Below are 23981 nucleotides of genomic sequence, written 5' to 3' on the forward strand. Positions count from 1 at the left end.
AATTTCAGGGCAATATTCCAAATTATAAAAATTCAGTAGGATATTGACAGTGAAATGCATATCAGAGACATATGCAGCAAACCATGTGCCCTTGCGACTGTCGGAATAATACTATCGATATCGGGACTAATATGCGTTATATTCTGGTCAGACATATTCGACTCGATGATGGCGAAGGTAAGAATATTTGTTTTCCATTGCTTCCATAATATCCATATCATTTATTACGCAAATATTATGAAAAATATGATGCTGTCATTATATTTCCAAAGCCCTCCCTGATATCTTGAATTCCTCCCTTTCATGTCGCTCAAATGCACAATTCACGGGAATTTATTTTAATTAAAATATAATTAAACGTTTTAGTAGCAGATTTCCTTTGGAAACGCCATTGAATCTTAAATAATAATACAATAATTCAAGTCTAAGCTGATAGTAACCAGGAGCTCAGTAACATAATATTTATGGCGAAGCTAATGGAATTTAATGATTGCTCTTTCAAATTTGAACTAATAATTATATTACCTTGGCTACTTGACAATAAGTATGTCGTAATTATCGTAACACGTAACATTTCTATGAGGTTTTACAGGGAATGATGTATATAAATGGCTACTTCCCATTTTCATACCAAATCAAAGAAAAGGTGTCACTCAAAAATTATCCAATATACGGAGGTACCTTGGCTGTTTAGTAGAAGCCGTGCGCATTCCTCATACATGCCAAAGGGAGTAGAATGTAGAAGGGTCTACATGAGGTCTATTTTCGGAAGTAATTCAAGGCTAAAATGGGCAAATTATCTATTTATTGTTTAAATAAATTAAAATTATTGGCCATCTTTGGGTTCACTTAAAAAAAAAATCTTTCCCCCTTCTACGTCACAAAATTATTTCATCATCATCATCAACGGCGCAACAACCGGTATCCGGTCTAGGCTTGCCTTAATAAGGAACTCCAGACATCCCGGTTTTGCACCGAGGTCCACCAATTCGATATCCCTAAAAGCTGTCTGGCGTCCTGACCTACGCCATCGCTCCATCTTAGGCAGGGTCTGCCTCGTCTCCTTTTTCTACCATAGATATTGCCCTTATACACTTTCCGGGCTGGATCATCCTCATCCATACGGATTAAGTGACACGTCCACCGTAACCTATTGAGCCGGATTTTATGCCCAACCGGACGGTCATGGTATCGCTCATAGATTTCGTCATTGTGTAGGCTACGGAAACGTCCATCCTCATGTAGGGGTCCAAAAATTCTTCGGAGGATTCTTCTCTCGAACGCGACCAAGAGTTCGCAATTCTTCTTGCTAAGAACCCAAGTCTCCGAGGAATACATGAGGACTAGCAAGATCATTGTCTTGTACAGTAAGAGCTTTGACCCTATGGTGAGACGTTTCCACCATTTGGCGTGTAAAAAAACGCATACGCCGCTTCAAAAAACGGCGTTTTGAGAAAAATCGATTAAAAAAAAAGAGAAGACTCTTTTTGAAAACTTGGATAAAACGATTCTTGCCAGTCTGAACCAATTACTCCATCCTCCTTGATGGCTTCCTCCTGGGCTCTTCTCTAAGGGAAGTCCTCGCTTCTTTTGTTGCAGCTACTGCTTGGGCTTCTGACTTTGCAATCCTTTCGGCATTTTTTTTTTCCACTGCCCTGAAACATTGACTTTCTGTAGTCGCCTAAGTCTTCAATGATCTTCATGAGCGCGAAGTGCCCTTCATTGAACAGGCATACAGCAATCTTGCAAGCAGATTCAACTATCACTTTGCCATTGAACAGTGTCTTTGGTGCAATTTTCCAAATCATGCTGTTTAAACTTTCATTTGTACTTTGATTAGAAGCTCCTACACATCTTGTCAGCAACTCTTCTCTTGTTAGGTCCTTACAGATTAGTTCCATTGCAGCTACAACTTCATAGAGAAAAACATCCTTAATTTTTGCCATAGCCCTTTGCCAAAAGGGTGGCCAAAAGTGTTGAGGGTTATTGTCAGTTGGAGCATGGCAGTAATAGGTGGCCATTATGGCCTTCCGCATTTCTTCTACCTGAAAAGGGTTGCTTCTAATTGCATTTCCATAATATTTGGACAACTTATCTATCTGCGCTCCAGTCAACTTGCCTTACCCTTTCAAAGAAAGGTCGAAACTTTACTAAATTCTTAAGTCTTGAACCTATTCTTTCGCTAACATGGTAAACACATTCTTTTTTTAACAGGATGCTCTCCTTCATATACTTTAGCCTCAGAGATTACTTTATGATTTTTTACAACATCAAATAAAGAAGAAAATCCTCTCTTCATCCAGTATTCATCAATTGCACTGAACGTTCATTTTAAATCCTAATCCACGTTCTTGAGAGATCGCGAACTGCATTTTTTGATGATACTTTCCACAACTAACTGTCTCCGAAAGAAAGCTAAATACCGGGAAGAACCGAGAAGAACTCCATAATGACATACACAAAGTTTTGTGATGTGAAAGGAACAAATTCGTTGCTTGTAGGAAGTTTTCTTGCAAACATTGAAGTTTGAGTTTGGTTAGCTTCCTCCTTGTCGTCGTTGGAATGCTAATTCCCTTAGAATGCTTTTTTTTAAGCCTCCAGGGCATTGGTTGCTTGTTATAGTTCCTTTCCGATCAATCAGACGAACTTCGGACATTTTTATTATTTACGGAATAATAAGAATTTTCCAAAACGAAGGTACTTTACAAACGTAAACAATCTAACCAAACAGTTGTCAATAAACAATAACAGCAGCCTTTTAATAAATAGCACGAACAGTTTTGCTTTGGCGTAGAAACCCCACCATGCAGGAAAGTTCCCGTCTTTCGCTCCCCTACACAAGTGAAGCTAGTGCGCGCCAGCCAACCCGCAACGGACCAACTGACAAGCAGAAAGATCAAAGCAGACGACGTGTGATTGCAAACAAACGACTGTAGTGGCGGGAATTTTTTGAAATCAGCGCTCGGAGTGCCTGCGTTTTACTCGGAAAGAAATTAAGATTTTTTAAGACCAAAAAAATCGATTTTTTTTACCCTCTACACTGTACTCCTCCATTAAATATAGTTAATAATAATATACTATTATATTTGACCGCTGCGATTTTTCGACCGCCAAGAATTTTCACCAGGTTTGAAGAGGGGCCCCTCCCCCTCCGTCGCTCCGTCTTCAGGAATGGGGCTGACCCTCTGAAAATGATTACAAATGCTACCCAAAAAATCGAACATTGGTAGATCAACCAGGCATACTGGGCAACTGTCAGCTAGTAGAGCTGCTCAAATATCTGAAGAAGAAAACTTGCGACTGGAAACGGAGCGAATCTGAGCCTGTATTTTAAAAACTGGTAATCGGGTGAATGTGTAGATCAGTGGAGAGCTAAAACAAAGCGGATGGGACGAAAGTATTTTCGATGGCTGCGGCTCTGAGAATGGCTGCTTTTCCTCAAAGTCGTACACTATGTTCTTGAGATGTTTCGGCAGCTCTTGAAGTGGAAGCTCAAAATCGTGCATCTTATTTTTGCGAAGTTCCTATAGCTCTTGAAGTAGAAACTTTATCCGGTTATACTTTGGTGTGGGTCTTATTCTGCTTATGTTTCAACAGCTCTTTAAGTAGAGGCTCTGGTTCATTTTATTTCCAGTCCTGAATCTTGTTTTTCTGTTGTTACAAGCAAGTCCAGATCATCGATAAAACCTATTATAATGATAGCAACAGGTAGATCAAGTCCACTATTATGCATGACATTACACAAGAGGGGCCCTAGCAAAGAGCCCTATGGCACTCTTACCGTAATTTCGCGCTCCTCGAGTCATCATATAAGTCATAACGCTGAATCCTCTTCGAAAGGTAGTTCTCCACGAGTTTATCCAAATTTCTGTAGACCCCAAATCCACCCAGCGCATCCTTAATCTTCTTCCACTTGGCGGGATTGCATTCATTCTCTATATCCAACCATAACAATGACCAGCATTCATTATGCGGCATAATACTATCCATCATATCGGCTGGGAATTGGACTCGACAAAACTCATACTATTTCACTGAGAGTCTATCTTCTATTTTCAGTGATGGGAAGAAGCCTTCCTGATCATTTTCCCTAGGATCGTATCGAAGAGGCATATCGCACGATATGAAGGTGGTGCTTTTGGTATTTCATTACCTTTCGGTAACAGAGGCAGGGCACTCACATGCAGATTAAATTTGAACAACACCTCCATTCGACCAGCAGTTTGCGTTGCATGGAAGTACGATTCTCATTTCCGTGTAGACGCTGGAACCTCCCAGGTCTACCCAGCTAAAAACGTCTCAACAAACACCCTCTTCGAAAGACCTCTTAGTTTAGCCATAGATTCTTAATATCTTGTTATGATATTAGCAAACCCACAGCGCTCCACTTCTTTTTCAATTCGTAAGAGAGACGAGTGACAGTCGCTAGCAAGGCTACGCTCGAATGTGTCATGTCGACGACCAGATACAGACCTTTTTTCCGGGAAGTGCAGACATATTTTCTACATTTACTAACATTATGCCTTGGTCCGAGACCGCCACCGGGTGAAAGTGAACCTGCTGGAGCATCCTACAATCCGGGCACTAAAATTTCTGGCTATGACTCCCGATCTCTCGCATCTATAGGTACTTGTTTAGCATATGTCCAAACTGTCATTATTGCACTGAGAGGACGTATCAACTGTAATGAGGGAATCTGTTGAATTTGTCACTTATCCTTCTTTTCATTACCTCCTGTGTAGTTTGTCTATCATCAGCGCGCAAATTGCCAGCATGTCTTCTATATCCTTGGCCCATAAAGTGTTGCTAGGAATTCGGTAAGGTTCACTTGTCGCAACCTCTACTCTCATTTAATTGTACTCCCCCCGTGAACATCTCACGTTTGCACGGGTTGACATTGCCTTGCTGTCTCAGTGATTTTTGGATCCTGCTTTTTGGGCAGACAATATCGAACCTGAAGTGCCAAACTCGGTAGCTCCTTTATTTTGACCTTTTTTTTTGAAGGATGCTTCAACTTTAGAGCATTTGTGGCAATCACGCCGGCTACTTCAACATTTAACGTATCCAACGCACAGCAATGGTTTTCCCCTTATTCCGTATTCCTCAAAGCAGAGGGTTCAGGTGCCGAGATCCAAGGAAAAAAAGTTTTTTAGGTGAGCACCGTTTCCCATTCTATATTCTAACCGACTTTGAGGCACTCAGATCCTACCAGGTGAATTCCAAACTGGCATGGGAATGCCTTGAAAGACTGAACAAGCTCAGCTTGCTCAATAAGGTCTGGATATTCTGGGTTTCAAGTGGACTTATTAGGAATGGGACAGCCGAGGGTGCTCATGGAGGGTTACGAACCGAAACCCTCGAAAGATTGCCTAAACCTCACCAAGAAGAGCCTCCGGGTCTTTGTAGGAATCTCATTGGCCACTGAAGGCTAAATTTTCACCTAGAGAAGCTAGTGATATTTACGGACACTTGTGCAAGGGTGGGTGGAGTACTTATGTGATATCGGATGCAAGGTTGAAACAGGTTGTACAAGAGATAAATTCACAGCGGCCAGACGGGAACAAAGGCGAACGCAAACATCCATGACGACTGGGACTCGAATCAACAATTACCCTGACAAGTCTAGTTCTTAGTTCTTAGGCCCTTCCTTCCTTCACAATATAACAACAATTTACTACAATATGTATCTTTTTCATTTTCTCAGGAAATGGCGATACGACCAGGATCGAAAAGTTTTGAGACGTGGCGGGTACCACCGATTCCTATGAGTCTAGATGTTTACTTCTTCAATTGGACAAATTCTGAAGACTTTATGAACAAAACAATAAAGCCCGTCTTGCAAGAGCTTGGTCCTTACCGGTTTACGGAAAAGCCGGAAAAAGTGGACATAGTATGGCATCCAGAAAATGCTTCGATATCGTTCAGGAAAAAAAGTATCTTCTTCTTCGATCAAGAAGGAAGTTCAGGATATCTTCATGATAATATCACCGCTTTGAATATAATAGCACTAGTAAGTATTATTGAAATTAAAATGGGATTAATCACTTTCCTATCTTTGATGATGATAGTTCATTAAATTGTGATTTCTTGTTGTTTTAAGTCAGCTGCCGGACGAGCGATAAACTGGGATTACGTAAGACAGAAGAGTGTGTCAATTGGACTCAATATGTACGAACAACCTATGGCAGTGACGAGAACTGTGGACGAACTGCTCTTCGAGGGATACAGTGATGATATGATAGACGTTGCAAGGGAGTTTCCATTGTTTGGTGCTGATGTTCCCGTTCTATTTGATAAATTCGGATGGTTTTACACAGTAAGAAATTTGTTTCAATTTTGTATTTTCAATATTTTTCTACGGTTAATTCTACAATTTTATCATCATTAAAATTACGTGCAAATGCATAGATGGATGGGTAGTTGAAGCTCTATTAAAGTCTGACTCAGACTAAAAAACAGACAAAATTTAAAGGAGGAACCTGTAGTATTCGCTCACTTGCTGTTTCTGTTGAGCTATTGCTGTCACTGTGGGCAACTGAATGAGCGTCTAAGTCAACTCCGCTATGTGCGGAGAGTGCCGTGGAAAAGAGCTCATTTTCTAATTTCAACATATGTATATGGCGAGTGTATAAATTCATATCAGACATCCACGGAATTAAGAGGCGTTATTAAAACACAACGTCCAGCAGAGAAAAGGCTCGAGAGTGTTAAAGACGAGGAAGAAATCAAAATCGGTGTGATGTAAGCGGGAAGTTGGCTACTACGACCCAGTTTCTCTTAATAGTCTTCGTTGGTATACCAGGAGGAGCCGGAGGGGGCCAACTGAGCATTCACTATTGAATTATTTTTCCAATCGAAACCGAAAAACATCTGCGTTTTTGAATATGGTGTGCTAGCACAAAACAGAAGGATCCATGGGGCAAAAACAGAGAGGAAAAGTTCCTCCCTAATTAGATCGGTCCGAAGAAAGAAGTAAAATGGACCTTGTTCATTCACTTATCCATCCGAAGCTCTCGAACTACACGTTTTGAATGTTTGCCGAGGAGTCACCTCAAATTAATGATTAATCAAAAAGCAAATCAGGCGCTCGTCCAGCAGATTGAGCGTTGCGGGTCGAGATCCGAGAATTTAGGTTCTCACCGGAGCGTTGGGGGAGGATTGAACCGGAAGATACCCTGGGAGGGCAGTCTCATTGTTAACAGGCCCTCCACTGGAATGCTTCGGCGGCAGGTTGGTCCTCTGCCCTGGAATATTCTGTGTGGCGAACTAAAAGGGCGGTTTCGTCAGCCTGCCTCCAATGGAAATATCCGGAGGCTCATGAACCACCTATTTCAAGGAGGGGGCGAGCCTTTCGACGAGTATCTCCAGAACATTCTACAGCTGGAAGATTGCCTACCCACGCCCCTAGCCAACTACGAACTGCTCTTTGTGCTGCGAGCAGGGATGAGCATTCTGTTTAGAAAAGCTCTGTTCAGATAACGTCTTAACACCGTAGCGCAGCGGGAGTTCCTAAATAGGGAGGAGCGTTTAAGTTGAGTTCTCGGAGACAAAACCCTTCTCTCCATCCTTCCTCTCGTCCAGCTCTCAAACCCCTTTGGGAGCGAGGTCTCTAGTGATTCGGAATTTCCACCTTCGACCGTCGAAGAGGTTAATAACCAGCTGCAAGTGATTTTGCCTGCTCCACTGTGCTGGGAGTGGGGGGGGGGGGGGTCGTCAACGATTGTTGACGCTTACGATATGGGGAGTGGCGTCCCCGGTGCGTCCGCAGGTAGTTCTGGCCCCTAGCTGGCATAATACCTGCGCCCTAGGTAGTAGTTTCGAGAAAGTTTCTCGCTGCTAATGGTTAAAATGGGGAAAAAAATAAAGGAGGAAGCGACATCTGAAGGAGACTTCACTCAAGTACTTTCCAGGGCTCAAAAGAAGAAGGCGAAGAGGAACAAGAAACAACAAGACGTCGCGCCATCAGAAAAACCTCTGCCTAAAATTGAGGCGGACACGAAGGACGGACCAGCAAAAGAAAAGTTGAGGAGACGAAGGGGGACTAGACTACCAGCTCTGCTTATTAAGCCGACGGAAGGCAAGACTTTTGTGGAAGTCCTCAGTGAAATCCGTTACACGATTAGACCCGAAGATAACGGAGCAGAAGTGTCTTCCATTCGTAAAATGAAGGGTGGTGGAGTCCTAGCCAAACTAGGCCCAAAGACAATAAATAAAGTTACGTTCTGTGAAGCAGTCAAGGGGCTTCTGGGAGAAAAGGCTTTGGTTTCCAGCCTGGAACCCACGTATCCTCTGGAATTCCGAGACCTTGACTGCCTCACAGAAAAGAACGAGGTAGCAGAAGCCATCAAACGCGAATGTCCGGAGGTAACCAATGTCCGGATTGGTATCACCTCTGCGAACTCCCGAGGCAAACTTCTAAACAGCGAGTAAATAAGAATTGGTTGAGTAGTGCGTAGGATACGAATCCGGACCGCACCAACGAAATGTTACAGATGTTTGGATTATGGGCACACATCTGCAACCTGTCGGAAGGGCAACATACCGTAAATGCAGTCAGGTAGGCCATAAAACTGCGTCCAATGCAGGGACTGTGGCGCGACTGATGAGAAATGCTGTCCAGTTTTCAGAGCAGAATAAGAAAGAGCTAAGACACAGTCAACATGATTCGCATGCTACAAATCAATATACACCGGAGTGCAATCGCTCACGAGTTGCTAGCGCAGTTCGTTGCGGAGACCAAAGCTGATTTGGTATTCATCAGTGAGCAGTACCAAAACAAGGACCCAGTTTCATGGCACCCTGACATATCAGGTACCGCTCCCATCTGAGTTCGGGACGGCACCCTCCTTAGGGTTCTTACCCAAGGTCGAGGGGACGGCTCAGATGGGCGGATCCTGGTCGGAGGTGACTTCAATACTAGGGCACTTGAATGGAGCATGCCTCACTCAGACTCCAGAGGGAAAAGAATTCTGGAAATGGCGGCCAGAACAGGACTGCGAGGGATGCAGCGGTCCCGCGCTGGAGGGTACTCCTGGGGAGCGGTGGCGCAGCAGCCAACACTGTCGTAAATTCACTTATGAACCTGATAACGACGGCCTGCGGAGCCTCCATGCCCAGAAGGGCATCGAGACGTGGCAAACCTTCTATGTATTGGTGGACAGTGTAGAGCTCCGGAAGGAGTGTCACAGGCTCCGCCGCTTAACACAACGTCTAAGCGACCGGGAGGTAGCATGTACCATAGTGACGGAGTACAAATCAAAAGGAGACTCCGCAGCGCAATAAACAAGAGCAAAGCTAGCTGCTGGCAGGATCTGGTCGACGAGGTGAATGGGGACGCGTGGGGACTCGATTACAAACTGGTAACCCGAAAAATCGGGGCTCTGCGGAAACCCTGTTCACTTAAGGCCGAACATATGGACCGCATTGTAAAGGGACTATTCCCTGCGCATCCCGTACGGGATGATGACGTCGGCGGAGAGCGCAGAGGACTGTCCACTTTTCTCTATAAAAGAGTTAGAACAGGTAAGTTGCCGTTTTCATACCGCCCACTATGTATACTTGACACTGCTGAAGAAGTTCTCGAAAAGCTCATCAGAATTAGACTTGCTGAAGCGATACGCGCTGCCGGAGATTAGTCTCCCCGGCAGTTTGGTTGATGCTTTCATGCAAATCGTGGATGCCGTTCAACGAGCGGGGACACATAGCCGCCGAACTCGACGGGTGGTGCTCCTCGCAAAGCTTGATGTCAGAAACGCCTTTAATTCCGTAAGATGAAACGACATTCTAGGCACACTAGACAATACTTTGCACGTGCGGAACAATCTCTTACGGATATTGAGCGACTATCTGAGGAATCGCTCCCTGCTCTATGAAATACTAAAGAATCAGAGGAGGATGGAGGTCACATCGGGGGAAGCACAGGGATCCACCCTAGGGCCGGACCTCTGGAACTCTACTTATAATAGTTTACTTAAACTCGACATGCCAGAAGAGTCGCGCCTGGTCAGTTATACGGCGCTTGTTGCTGGACGCACTGCCGAACAGGCGCAAAGCAGACTCGGCATATTGATGCAACGGTTAAGCGGATGGATGACTACTCATGGTTTCAAGCTTGCACTGGAAAAAACCGAAGTAGTTATCCTGACTAAAAAGAGAATTCCGACCCTGCGTCCCATATCTTTGGGCGAGTCGATAATCGAGTTAAAACCAGCGGTAAAGTACCTCAGATTGACTCTTGACTCAAAGATGAGCTTTTTTTGAGCAAATCAAAGCAGCAGCGAGCAAGGCTGCGGCTGGAGACTGTCGGCGTTAAGCAGGCTAATGGCAAACATTGGGGGTCCTACATCTAGCAAGCGACATCTGCTGATGAGTTCAACGCAGTCTGTCCTGCTCTACGACGCAGAGGTATAGGCTGACGTTCTTGGCAAGGAGGTATATCGTAAACGTCTCACGCAAGTACAGAGGCGGGGAGCTTTGTCGATGGCGTCCGCGTACTGCACTGTCTCTGAACTGGTTGTGATGTGATCTCAGGAGTGATCCCCGTTGCCCTTCTTGCTAAGGAGCGTCAAGCCATATACAAGCGCAAGGGAGATTAGCCAAGCGAGGTTGTAGTTCGTGACGAACGGCAACGCACCCTAGACAAGTGGTAATTCTCTGGCAAAATGAAACTAGAGGCAGATGGACTGCGCGGTTCATCGGCAACTAAGGTGCGTGACTGAATCGGAAGCATGGTGAAACTGACTATTTTCTTACCCAATTTTTAAGTGGGTATGGAGGTTTTGAGTTTTACCTGTACAAGATTGAAAAGGCGCGATCTCCGGATTGTGTGTTTTGCAATGGAGTTGTGGACGATGCCCATCACACTTTTTTTTCTGGAAGGTGGGATGGGGCTCGTCAGGAGCTCTATTTAAACACAGGGATCTCTCTCCAGACAACATTGTCGAAGAGATGCTGAAGAGTGCTGACAGGTGGAGTCGTGCTGCCTATTAAGTACGGGTCCTTCTCGTTGATAAGAAGATAGAGCTCCACAGGTGAAGAACCCGGCTGGCAGGGGGCCCCTTGAACTGACAGTTCCCTCCTCCACTCCCCTCCCATTGGTGAAAGGAATTCCCTGATTTGAAGGCTCCGGGAGAGTTTGGCGATTAGCCCGAAGTAATATGACGAACGATTCCAAGCTAGCTCACTAACGATGGGGAGGTGCTTAGTTGGTAGTTCGACGACGTACCGAACCGGAAATCCAACACTGTGTGGGTAAATGCATTCACCTACCCCACCCCCAAAAAAACTGTGCTGGAATTGTCGAGAGCCTGGCCGCTAGGATCGGAATCGGGCGCCCCGTAAGGTATTTTGCTACGAGTAAGGAGGATAGGAGAGATTTTACCAACTAATTCACCGAGTTGTCATGTCCGTAGTCCATCTGAATCACCAGGCATAGTTCCTTCCCAAGGGGATGATTCCGGGATTGCATTTGTCGCCCTTCTCTCTTCGTAACAGCTTTTAAGAAGAATCTAGAGACTTTTATCTCTCTGACTCGTCTAGATAGTATTCCATATATACATTCCCGACTGAATCCTGCTTGCCTATCTATATGAAATTTAAATAGGTCAAGGGCGTGCCTTTGTTTTTGTCCCGCTGCTCTGAGCTTATCACTTCCATGGCGTTTATTGTACAAGTAACAAAGGGCAAACATACGAGTGCTCTTATCGGTAATGAAATAATAATATCAATAAATAAAAGACTATTGGATGCCTCCACTTGGGAGCGAATAGGAGACACTGTAAACCTATTCCAGTGATTTTAGGTATGACACCTTGACTGTACTTCAAATGGCTATCTCTGAGATAAACTATTTGAGATAAGCTATGGGAGAAGATTATCTTAGCGGAATTGGTGTTTTATTTCCTTGAAAGTTTACTACATACGCTTATACTGGAAAAAATAATTCAAATAGTGACGAAATTTTAAAGAGATTTCAGACGATCGAAATAATCTGGTGAATTTCATTTTCATTATTTAACCTTGGCCTCCAACAAGGTCTGGTTATTTATGCTTCTCTTGAAGGAAGGCGTCCATGACAGTATCACCGAACACCGGAAGGATTCTAGATCAAATGTAAATGCTTTCAAATTTGTTCCCTGGAGACAATGGTGTCGGTCAATTGCATAGTTTCCGCACTTTGGCGACCATTTGCCAAAGCTTCTTGGTACCTGGATAAGCAAGTAAGATCGGTTAATCAGATTCATCAATTCCTTAGTCAAATGAAGTGTTATTGACACTGAACGTGTCTCCGTGCATACAAACATGGCATAAACTGGAAATTTTGCTATAAATGCGAATAAATAAAAATGACGAATTGGCTTAGAAGGAAAAAATAATGTAAATAGATTAATATTGGGTTCAACGATGTGAGCTTTATCAACAATTATTCACTTTATTCAGTGGCCTCTGACTTGCTTCATTTCGTTTGAATGCAGCTACGCGACAGGCCATCATGCAGGTTACAACTACAGAAGAAGTGAATCATTTATAATTTCTTCAATTGGCGCTCTAATTATTTCATTAAGTGTTAACGCAAAATTGATTCAAGACTTGAAAAAATCCAACAATGTTGTCTTATAATCTTCATTCAGATGACATGTGGCTGAAAAACGTGAAATATGTTTCCTTTAAATTTGCTGTTGATGATAATATTATCTCCGTTTTTATTCAATACAAAACCGCTTAATTGTTTTGTATATTTAATTGCGATGTAAAGAGTTTGATTGACTCACATCGGTAAGGAACTGTGCAAATGTGAAGCAGAAAATCACTTGACCCTAGGGTCATTTGTTGACAATAAAGAATACGTAACCGACCTTTTGTCATTCGTTTCTGATTAAAATGAAAATGAGAATAAGGTCATGTTAGTAAACAGAACGGTAAACCCAGGTGGTCCGCATCGACTCAGCCTTAGTATCTGACCCACTGGAAAAGATACGACAGAATATTTTCTGGTGTATTTGCAAGATATTAACTGGGTCTGCCTCAAACCCCAAACAGACATACATAGCCTGTCTCAAAATAAACAGAAATTTTTCAAAATAAGAACAAAAAATGTTTTTTTCGGCAAAACTGTTTTATTTTATTCAAAATAGTCTCCTTCCGTTTCGATGTACTGATATGCGCGACTTAGCAACTTTTCGAATGACAATTTTAGGTCGTTTACCTGCATGGCTCGGAGGATGTCGGTGCACGCCTTTTGAATGGGCGGAATGTCAGCATAGCGCATGCCTTTCATCGGCAAATGAAGTTTTCCGAATAGATAAAAGTCACAGATTGCCAGATCAGGCGAATACGGGAAATGATTAACCGATAAAATGCGATTTTTGCTCAAAAAATTGGTGATGAGCATCGATCGGCAAGACGGCACGATTATCGTGCAACAAACGCCAACTACGCCAATACAATGTAACATCCGTCTCAAGACACCAAAAGAACATGGCGAAGTAATCCGTTTGGGCTGGTAGAACGAACTCATGATGAACAATCGCAAAAATAAATGAGCATTATTTTCACTTTTGACTTCTGAAAACGAGTTTTTTTGGTTGCTGGCTCGTTTTGTGGTTTCCATTCAGTACTTCAACGCTGTATTTCCGGATCATAACACCAGGTTTCGTCACCAGTAACAATGTTGTAAAGGAAGTTTTTGTCCTTTTTCGACTCTTTAACGATATCTTTCCAATGGTGGATTCTGAACAATTTTTGGTCGTCAGTGTGTTTCTTCTTATTTTTGCTCTTGGAGATCCCAGCTCATTCTCGAGGTTTCTCCTTGGGTATTCAAATCTTGGGCAGACGAAGAAAACGTGTCTTGCGTCTTATACTGCACCTTAACATGTAGGACAACCTGGCGATTCGTACAAACCGAACCTATAGAGATACGTTCTGTACCCACTGTGTCCGCTTAAGAATTGATCTAATCGTAATTCGTCTTGCCATAGTTTCGCGTAATCCGCTTATTTATGTCCAGGACTAGCCTGCATGTCCACCGACCGTTAACCTCATCCCATGCTATTTACAATGCAGCTTACGACCTCTTTATCTCAGTTTGTTTACTAAGGCTCACTTCCTGTTTCTCGTACAAGTGGCTTGCTTTATCGGCCACTGGAATCATCTCCGCAATTACACATGTTGCCTCATACGACATTGTCCAATAGGTGGACCATGTTCGAAAATCCTTAGCTGATATGCAGGTTGAAGTCGTCTGCGATTTTCTACGATTTTTACCGCTAATACCCACATTGGCACCGCGTGTAAAAGAAATAAGCTGACGACTCGGTATAAAATCCATCTGACGGCACTGCACGGTGCAACGTATTTAATGTGGAGGTCTAGGGGGAGGAAATGCAGGAGTACATTGAGAGCATCTGCCGGGCAGGACTGCAGAGCCTCAGTAGCACCTGCACACGCGGTCCTTGTTTGTCTGCCAATATCTATGCCTGTCGCAGATGTTGAAGATTTCCTTGGTCACCTTCCTGAGGCGGGAGAGATCTTCATTTCACCAGGGCGGCAGTGTCTTCTTGCTGTATTTAGCAGAGCACGCGACTTTAAGGGCGGTATCGAATGCATCTTCCAGAGCCCCGATCTTTGACACCAGTTCGTCTGTCGAGCCAATCTTGCCAATTTGCGCACCGGAGAGTTTGTTCTTAATAAGCAAACTTTCTCCAGTCGATCCTCCTGGGGTCTCTGAAGAGTTTGGAGACTTTTGCTGCGAGATCTAGAGTGAAAAGTATCCAACTGTGAGCTGAGAAGGATTTATGTTCAGACACTCTCCAGTTTTCCCCCCTAAGAATCCTATTGTCGGTTAGTAGGGCGATATCAAGGATCTCTTCCCAACCATCACAGTTCTCCAAGCTGGGGAAATGGAAGGCTGGTGTATCGCCCTCGTTTTACACCGATAGATTTGTAGTAATATTAAAATCAAAGAATAACTCACCTCTCTCTTTAATTTCCAAGCTGCCTCAAAACGTATGCCTTGGATTGGTGTCGCTGCCCATCAACAAGTTGACTTTCTTTGTTGCTACAAATAAAATCCATCTGACGGCACTGCACGGTGCAACGTATTTAATGTGGAGGTCTAGGGGGAGGAAATGCAGGAGTACATTGAGAGCATCTGCCGGGCAGGACTGCAGAGCCTCAGTAGCACCTGCACACGCGGTCCTTGTTTGTCTGCCAATATTTATGCCTGTCGCAGATGTTGAAGATTTCCTTGGTCACCTTCCTGAGGCGGGAGAGATCTTCATTTCACCAGGGCGGCAGTGTCTTCTTGCTGTATTTAGCAGAGCACGCGACTTTAAAGGCGGTATTGAATGCCTCTTCCAGAGCCCCGATCTTTGACACCAGTTCGTCTGTCGTGCCAATCTTGCCAATTTGCGCACCGGAGAGTTTGTTCTTAATAAGCAAACTTTCTCCAGTCGATCCTCCTGGGGTCTCTGAAGAGTTTGGAGACTTTTGCTGCGAGATCTAGAGTGAAAAGTATCCAACTGTGAGCTGAGAAGGATTTATGTTCAGACACTCTCCAGTTTTCCCCCCTAAGAATCCTATTGTCGGTTAGTAGGGCGATATCAAGGGTCTATTCCCAACCATCAGAGTTCTCCGAGCTGGGGAAATGGAAGGCTGGCGTATCGCCCTCGTTTTACACCGATAGATTTGTAGTAATAATAAAATCAAAGAATAACTCACCTCTCTCTTTAATTTCCAAGCTGTCTCAAAACGTATGCCTTGGATTGGTGTCGCTGCCCACCAACAGGTTGACTTTCTTTGTTGCTATGGTGGTCGTCAAATGTTGTGGTTCTTCTGGTGGAGCTGATCGGTCGTGAGCCATATAAGCCGAGGAAATAGACACATTCTCTGCCCGCCCCCCTCCCCTGCTCCAGTTTGACTACGACTAGGTCACTGGAATTCATGTCCGGGCACAAAAAAGCTTCGAGACTCTTCCTCGCGAGGATGCATGCTCTAGGTCTGTCCTGATGAGCGTCTCCTGTACTGTGAAATAAATTGTAACATTTGCTTTGAAGCCCTTTGATGATACGGTCGCCTCCGATCCAAGGCTCCTGTATTAGTGCGATGTCGATGTCTTCCTCTAGGAGGAAGACAAGCAGATTAGCCGAGGTACACTTCGAGTGTTGTAGATTTATCTGCGTTGCCCTCAGATGCGAACGACCGGCCTGCTGGGAATTTCGTCTTCGGGGATGGTGTTGAGCTTTACATCCTCCCAGGCATCGCTGAACTTAGCGACGCACGAACCGAGAAAGTCCATGGAAAATTGGTCCTCGCAAGCTATAACGTGGAATCCACGGACCACCTAAGAGGACTCAAAGCAGGATATGTTCGTTTTTGGCATCCAAGAGATGATCAATGACCATCTCCGAGAGCCTGTCCTCAACATTGGTCCACAGTTCCAGGACTAGTTTGCCGCTAGCGGAATTGCCATCTGCTAGCTGGCTCCTGGCCACGTCACAGAAAGGTTTCGCAGTTCGTGGCTCATCGGCTGGCTGTTGCTGCTCACTTTTCTCCAGAGGTTGCTGAACATCCGAGCTCTTGCCCACTCTGCTCCGCTGGTGCTTTTGTTCGACCCCGTCTTTAATTGAATGCGTTTCAGAGCGGTTGGCTTCGCTTTTTGCTCGTATGCCAGGCGTTTGCTGTTATATTCCTCAACAATCGCCTGGTAATTAGCGAGGTCCTTTTCATCCTGCTCGTCTACAGTACCGGCCTCCTAATTCTTAGCAATATTGCTGAGGGTATGCATGGCTTTCTGGTACTGGCTCTTGAGAAGGACACTAGAGGACTTTCGCTTCTTAGTCGGTCTTTGGTGACCGACGTTTTTGTTGGTCTTTATTTTTGAGGAATCACTCGACGTCGAGGGTTTCAGGTTAGGAGTACTACGCCTGATACTCGCTACACCCAGCTTAATGGCAGTGGATTCCAGGCTAGAAGCTGTCTTCTGTCTCCTTCCGTGAGGTCCCTGCGGTTAATTTCAGCGCAGCAGTGCTACGGCTGCCAAGCATACTCGATGCTGCTCTCGATGGCTACTGTCTCCTGGCTGGATCCCAGCAGCTCGTCCTCCGATGATGCGCCTGGTGTCACCTCCTCTTGTTCTACTTTCGGTTTGTTTTTTTAATAATTGAGTCCATGTCTTGGTCCCACGAGTAATCTGGGAAAAATGTCCACCCTGGCTAGTCCCCAGGGTGTAAGGGCCTTATTTGAAAGTGAAGGTGCCCAATGTATTCAAAGTTCGCATACTAAAGACCAAGCTCCCTATTGGCCACGCAGCCTTCGACGTATGCTGTTACACCTTGGCTTGGGGTCCCATTAGCACCTTCTCCAGCGCAGAGAGGACGATCCACGAACTGTTGCTTCGCCTCATTCCCAAGCCAGATCCACTTGCCCCTAAGACATGACCAGCAGACAAGCAGGTCCTCATCAGTTGAATGAGCCTACTCCCAGCCCGGCCCTACACCCTCGTTGCCCGTCCGAAGACAGTTTGCAACGGCGACCGAGAGGAGGTCGTATGAAAATTTGACGAAACATGCAACTTCAATCTGAAGCATAATCAGATCAGGCCGCCGACCTGTTAAGAAGTGGACAATCTAAATGTCTTAGATCAACGCTATCAGCTAATGGTGAACTACGCTTTGAAATTTCATCATGCGTCAGTGCAACTTGGATGAAGTGACGTTCCGCAATCGACGTTCTTTGTGATCGGTGCATGAAGAAACATCTCAAGTTCAAAATTTACGACAGAGTCGTCCGCTCTGCCTCTCTCTATTGTCCTGATTGTTGGACGACTATCAAAGAGAATGAACGGCGCCTCGTAATAATGGAAACAACGATGTTCTACTAGACTAGGGATATACCACGGTGATCATAGATCACATCCGAAATGAGGACATCTGCAATTGAATTGGAGTTTCAGCGATCGTTGAAAAAATGTTTTCGATAGTATGGGCATGATTTGCACGAATGAGATCCCACTTGCTAAATTTGAGCACCGAAGTCAATGGGAAACAACCAAAAGGGCCATCCAAAGAACCATGGCTTGATACGCTCAATGGTGATTTGATGGCTTCTCTGACTGGCTGGCTGACAAAAATTGGACAATCAATCGAGACGGACCAACCTTGCTATTAAACTTGACATTGAGGAAAAAGAAGAAGCTTTGGTAGTTTACATCCAGCAACCAATTTTTGTTTGACAACTAAAAATTGTTGAGTTGGTTTCAGCGTGATTAATATTATTTTAAAAATCCCTTAAATGATTTATTTATTATGTACCATCTGGTAAAACATAATTTTGTGGCGAGACAGCTTGAATTTGAATTTCCTGTGCGAAAGTGCAGCTACTGCACAGCAGATGCCACGTCGTCGGATGCCACTGAACTCGCTAGACCGCGTGGCCATGCCCGGAAACCAAGTCGATTGGAGAAGAAACGGGACTCGCTCAGTCTTTTGAACGAGCACGTAGCTCACACATGAAAAGTTAACTGTGGCAATAATTTTAAATAGAAATTGAATTGATTTTAAAGAGAAAGTTTTTGGAGATTGAATTGGGTTTTAGAAAGGGAAGTTAACGAAATTGGCTAAATGTAAACAATCAAAATAAATTATAAGAGAAATATAATAATTAGAATAACAAATAGTGTAAGCTGACCTATAAAGTCCGCATTTTCTTTTACAGCGAAACAATAGCGCTGAGTTAACTGGCTACTTCAACATGTACACAGGAGTTGATGATATAAACAAGCTTGGTCAAATGTATTCATGGAACTTTAACAGCACCACAAATTTCTTCGGAGGTTCATGTGGAAAAGTTCAAGGATCGGCCGGTGAATTCTACCCACCACGTCCCCAACCAAGCGGATCGATTATGCTATTCACTGCCGAACTCTGTAGATATATCACATTGGACTACACAGAAACTGTAACGATTCACGGGTTGGAAGGCTACAAATTCAGTGGAACAACGAAAACAGTTGACAATGGAACTAAATATCCTGAAAACCAATGTTTCTGTTCTGGAAAATGTGTTCCATCGGGGGTAATAGATGTTTCTGCGTGTCGGTTTGGAACGCCGGTTTACATGTCCTTCCCGCATTACTACAATGCCGATCCTTACTATGTGAACCAGGTAGAAGGGCTGACTCCGAATAAAGACAAACACGAATTCTATATGGTTCTTGAGCCTTTGACTGGAGTAGTTTTAGAGGCTTCTGGTCGCTTTCAGATCAACATGCTTGTCCAGCCCGTCAAAAATATTAAGTAAGTTATGGGTGACATTAAATCTTGGCTTTTCTTAACAATTCTGAAATTTCAGGCTATATGAAGATGCTCCATATGTGTTCATGCCATTGCTGTGGTTCGAGCAGAAAGTAACAATTCCTGAGGCGATGGCCAATGAACTTCGAATGGTTGTGGCGATACCAACGACAGGACAAATATGTGCCAGTGTGATATTCATAATTGGCCTAGTTATGCTAGTTATACTCCCAATTAGACGAATGTACCGACAAAAGTACAAGGTGGATACTACAGAGAAAGTGAAAGCAAAATTAGATAATGGCGTAGCAGTTGAAAAGGGCCCAGAAATTAGTCCGCTCCTAGAGAAAAAAAATGGCTTCCTAGGGACAGTAACATTCAAATCGAATGGTGCAAACAGTGATACAAATGAGAAGAAGAACTGAATGTTATCAAAATTCCATTTTTAGGTGAATACTCAACTACCAGCCATTTCTAATTCTTTAATATCAATGTAAGTTTTAGCATAGTCAGAATTTTTTTTTTGTAATTACTTTCATTACTATAACGACTAAATTAAAAGTAGGAAACATCACATCATGTGGAATTTGTAAAAATATGCAAAAGTTGAAGCAAAAATTGTTTTGCTTACTAAACATAGTATTACGGTTTTCTAACTAGAGCAAAAAATAAGTTTGTTGCCCAACGAAAGCATAAAGCCGATTGTAATTATTCTATAAATGTATCTCTGTACAATAAGTGTGTAAGACTTGCACCAGTCCGAGAGTCCAGCCCAATCTCGCAGTAGGAACGTTTGAGACTATGCACATAGTATAGCCATAAGTTCTATCAGTCAAACAAATCTTTATTTCCCACGAAGTAATAAACCAAATCAATCGAAAAGTACACCATCAGAAAAGGGAAACATAGAACTTCCAAACGAAAAAAAAATTTATTCAAAATGGCCGCCTCTAACAGCTATACAGGTCCGAAGTCTGTGAGGCCATGCATTGATCGTTTCACGCACGGTATGCAGCGGAATTTCTCGAGCTGCACGTATGATGCTGGCCTTCAAACTCTCCAAATGGGTGTAAGTTCGATCGCAGGCAGTCTCTTCTATCTTAGCCCAAAGGCTTTAGTCGAGAGGATTCAAATCTAGGCTGCCTGAGGCGCATTCATCCGCGGTTATGAAGTCAGGAGCATGGGCCGCTAACCACTGCTGAATTATCTTGGCTTTGTGAGCGGGGTCCGGGTCCTGCTGGAAGCACGACGGCTTTCCAGCGAATAGAGATTCACTCAATGGCTCGACTCCATCCTCATGCAACGTAATAATCGCGATTCGCTTTTCGTAGTTAACAAACTTCATTGTGTTGACGTGTGAAGTGTGGTATAGTCCGTGCGCAGTGTTACCAGCTTCGGCGGCCTAACATTTCTCGCTATACGCATCGACTGACTGAACTTATGGCTATACTATGTATATTCCGCTTAAATAGCTGTACAAGATACTAAGATACCAGGAATGCGAGGTATTGCTATTTGAATTTAATTGAGGCCAGAAAAGGTTAAATTTCTTTATTGTTGAGAAGTGTGCACGAGGCACGTGAATGGACTCTTCAATTCGGTTTTCGTACCAATGCATACATATCAAGGACGAGGTATAAATTCTTCAGCGAAATAGTTACCAAACTTATGAAGCTTATTTAAAAGATGCTTGTTAGGAAATGATAAAAAGACTTTCAGTAGATCACAAATCCAACAAGAAGCGTTCCTGAAAACTTGTTGAAAACTAAAATTATTGTTGTTAGATTTTTAACTTTAGCTCTTAGAATAGGAGTTTGAGAGGCGACTGAATACACATGGGCCCATGCCTGCATCTTCAAATTAAAACAGGTGAACTTCTATTGAAGTCCATCGTATCTTAATGTTTAATACCAACTGATTTCACATGTTTGATTTATACTTTCTACTGTTCTACCGTGTGATTTTACTCTTTAGGGATCATCCCACTTTAACCGACCTGGAAATGAGCAATTTTTGCGAATTTTCTTTTGAATCCTTTTCGTACCAATAAATATGACCCTTTAGTGTATACAAAAGAAATTCTATTGATTTTATTGCGTGGGTATAATAATTACAACGGAATCAATGGAACCACTCCAAAAATGGCGATGCCCTCTGCGTTGATGACATTTTGGTGAAAATCCATTAGAAACAGAAAATTTTCAAATATTTATGTTCAGTGGCGAAACCGATCACGACGAGCCGACCCCGCTTGTGAACGGGACAAAGGCTGAAGAAAAAGAAAAAGTGTAGTAGTGGCTCTGGCCCAAACTAGAATAAATAATTTTCTTGCAAAAATAACAAAGTGGCGGTTGTTTAAAGAAAAAATATGCGAAAAATGGTATTTATTCACGATACTTACGTTTAAAAAAGTAGTTAAAATCATAATTTTGATGTAAGTCTAGATCGCGTCGTACATATTAATATGACAACTATTTTGTAAAAATTTGGTAAGGATCGTTCCAATAATTTCGGAGAATCCCTCAACGCCGCAACAAAAAAAATTGGTTACACGTTCAAAGTTTTGTTTATTGAAAAACGCTAGAAAAATCATCCTTATATTTATTCTGCGATTCCAGCCCCATACAGGAGACCTTCGGCCAACTCATTTTCGTCCAGTCTGGCATCCCTTCGGCTAGCTCTGTCTTGCTGAGATGCAAACGAGCTACGACGGTTCGCTGTTTATATCCGATCCTCGTCTCGCTGAGTGTCATACTGCAGTGTTCTCGAGTTTCGTTGTTGCACGCACGATGCTGGCCTTCAAACTCTTCAAATCGGTGTAAGTCCGAACGCAGGCAGTGTCCTCTAACTTCAATCCAATCCAAAGGCTGTAGTCCAGAGGATTCAAACCTGGGCTACCTGAGGCCTATTCATCCGCCGTTATGAAGTCAGGAACATGTGCCGCTAACCACTGCTGAATTATCTTGGCTTTGTGAGCGCGGGCCGAGTCCTGTTGGAAGCACCACGGCTTTCCAGAGAATAGAGATTCACTCAATGGCTCGACAACATCCTCTAACATCTTTTCGTACACGCTCGTATTGGTTTTGACGCCGGCCTTGCAGAAATGAATATCAGTGACTCCGGGATATGAGACGCCACCATACCATGACAGAAGTCGGATGGTGACGATGTTGGACTCGCGGAGCATTTTCTTTGGCTTCATAGCAATTGTGATTCATTCGGGCGACGTTCAGAGTGCGGACGCCTCTCCCGCGGCCTGTCAACCACATCAGCTGTTTCGTAGTATTTTTTTATTTTCAATTTTAACAAACTATGAATCTTTTTCGGCGTATTCCCACATTGGTACAACGCAATAATCGCGATTCTTTTTTCGTAGTTACCGAACTTCATCGTGTTGTCGTTCACACGCTACTGACCTTCGGAACCTGAAAGTCTGACGGAAGTGAGGTATGGATAGGTACTCGCCGTGCGCAGTGTTACTAGTTTCGGCGCTAGAGTGCTCTTATCGCTATGAAATTTTCACACATTTCTAAAATGGTTTACTTTCGAAAACCATAAAAATTTGATTTTATGAAGTTGGTAAAGTGGGATGATCCCTTCAGTCGCCCCTCACTCAAAAAATCAATGACTCTGTCTTCGAAAAAAATAACGAAATCCGTGGCCTAAGAAATATACATTGATTGTTACATATTTTCCACTTTTTATAATAAATATCAGATAATAACTAAAGTGGTGCTGTGAACAACATTAAATGAAGATTCATCTAACTTTCACTCCTGTAACTAAATAGAAAAGTCACTAAATGTTTTATTGTTAAAATCAGAAGACATGAATCATTCCAAAGATAAAATATGATAAATGTATATAATAAGAGAGATGACAATTTTTTACGTATGGTACTTTGTTTAACATATCAACTGGGACCAAATGATGTATCTCTAACGCTACTAAGTTTTCAAATGTATAGAATGTATTATGGAAAGATGTTATTTTTGAAAAACGAATTTAATATTTACAAGAATTTCACTGAGAACTGCACTATCTGCTATTAGCAACGAAAAGGAGGCATTGTTAACATTTTACTGAGAAGATTTTTTGTAAGTTAGACTGTAAGGAAATCATACTTTTATAACGTTATTCGAGCTTTTTGATCATATATGTATTTAATAAAATATAACTGATCTTGAAAAAGTAAATAAAAAATAAATAAAAACACTAAAATGATGAAATTTTAATTGTCAAATATGCATATTGTCACGTTAGGACTACACTATGTATTTAGAAAAAGGCTTGGATCGGCTTCCAATATCGCTAATACCTCTGCTTAGAATATACTGATGAATCCCAGGGGACTACAACTCGGCTACACTGCGTATCCAAAAAAAAAACTCCCACATCGATTCCATAGACCATTTTTGATCCGTCAGTGTTTACTCTGCAATTTAAATAAGGATCCTGGTGCTTATCTACCAATTTTTATCCATTTAACCGCTGGAGGTGCGATTCGAGTACTCTTGTCTTGGCGGTAAATAACATCAGCTCCTTTCTGATTGAATTTAATAATAATTTCACTCATAACGGTGGGAAATATCCCTGACACCAATATCACCACCTCGTCGGCATACGTCACCACCCTCACACCGCTCCTCTCCAATATGGGTAGAATTCCATCCAACACCAGAGACCACCAGA

At 43.1% G+C, this 23981-nt stretch overlaps 1 protein-coding gene across 1 annotated transcript in view; it reads left to right on the plus strand.

Annotated features, from left to right (window-relative positions):
• LOC119647110 (protein peste-like) overlaps positions 1 to 23510 on the plus strand; it is an 86001-nt gene extending 62491 nt beyond the window's left edge. The window contains exons 2-6 of the mRNA XM_038047888.1: positions 9 to 177; positions 5705 to 6010; positions 6101 to 6316; positions 18712 to 19292; positions 19348 to 23510. Of these exons, the coding sequence (XP_037903816.1) occupies positions 55 to 177; positions 5705 to 6010; positions 6101 to 6316; positions 18712 to 19292; positions 19348 to 19714 (1593 nt within the window). The 5' untranslated portion in view covers positions 9 to 54 and the 3' untranslated portion in view covers positions 19715 to 23510. The remainder of the gene's footprint in view (positions 1 to 8; positions 178 to 5704; positions 6011 to 6100; positions 6317 to 18711; positions 19293 to 19347) is intronic.
• Positions 23511 to 23981: the final 471 nt, after the last annotated feature.

This window comes from Hermetia illucens, chromosome 1 (assembly GCF_905115235.1).
Source record: "Hermetia illucens chromosome 1, iHerIll2.2.curated.20191125, whole genome shotgun sequence".
Classification (NCBI taxonomy): domain Eukaryota; kingdom Metazoa; phylum Arthropoda; class Insecta; order Diptera; family Stratiomyidae; genus Hermetia; species Hermetia illucens.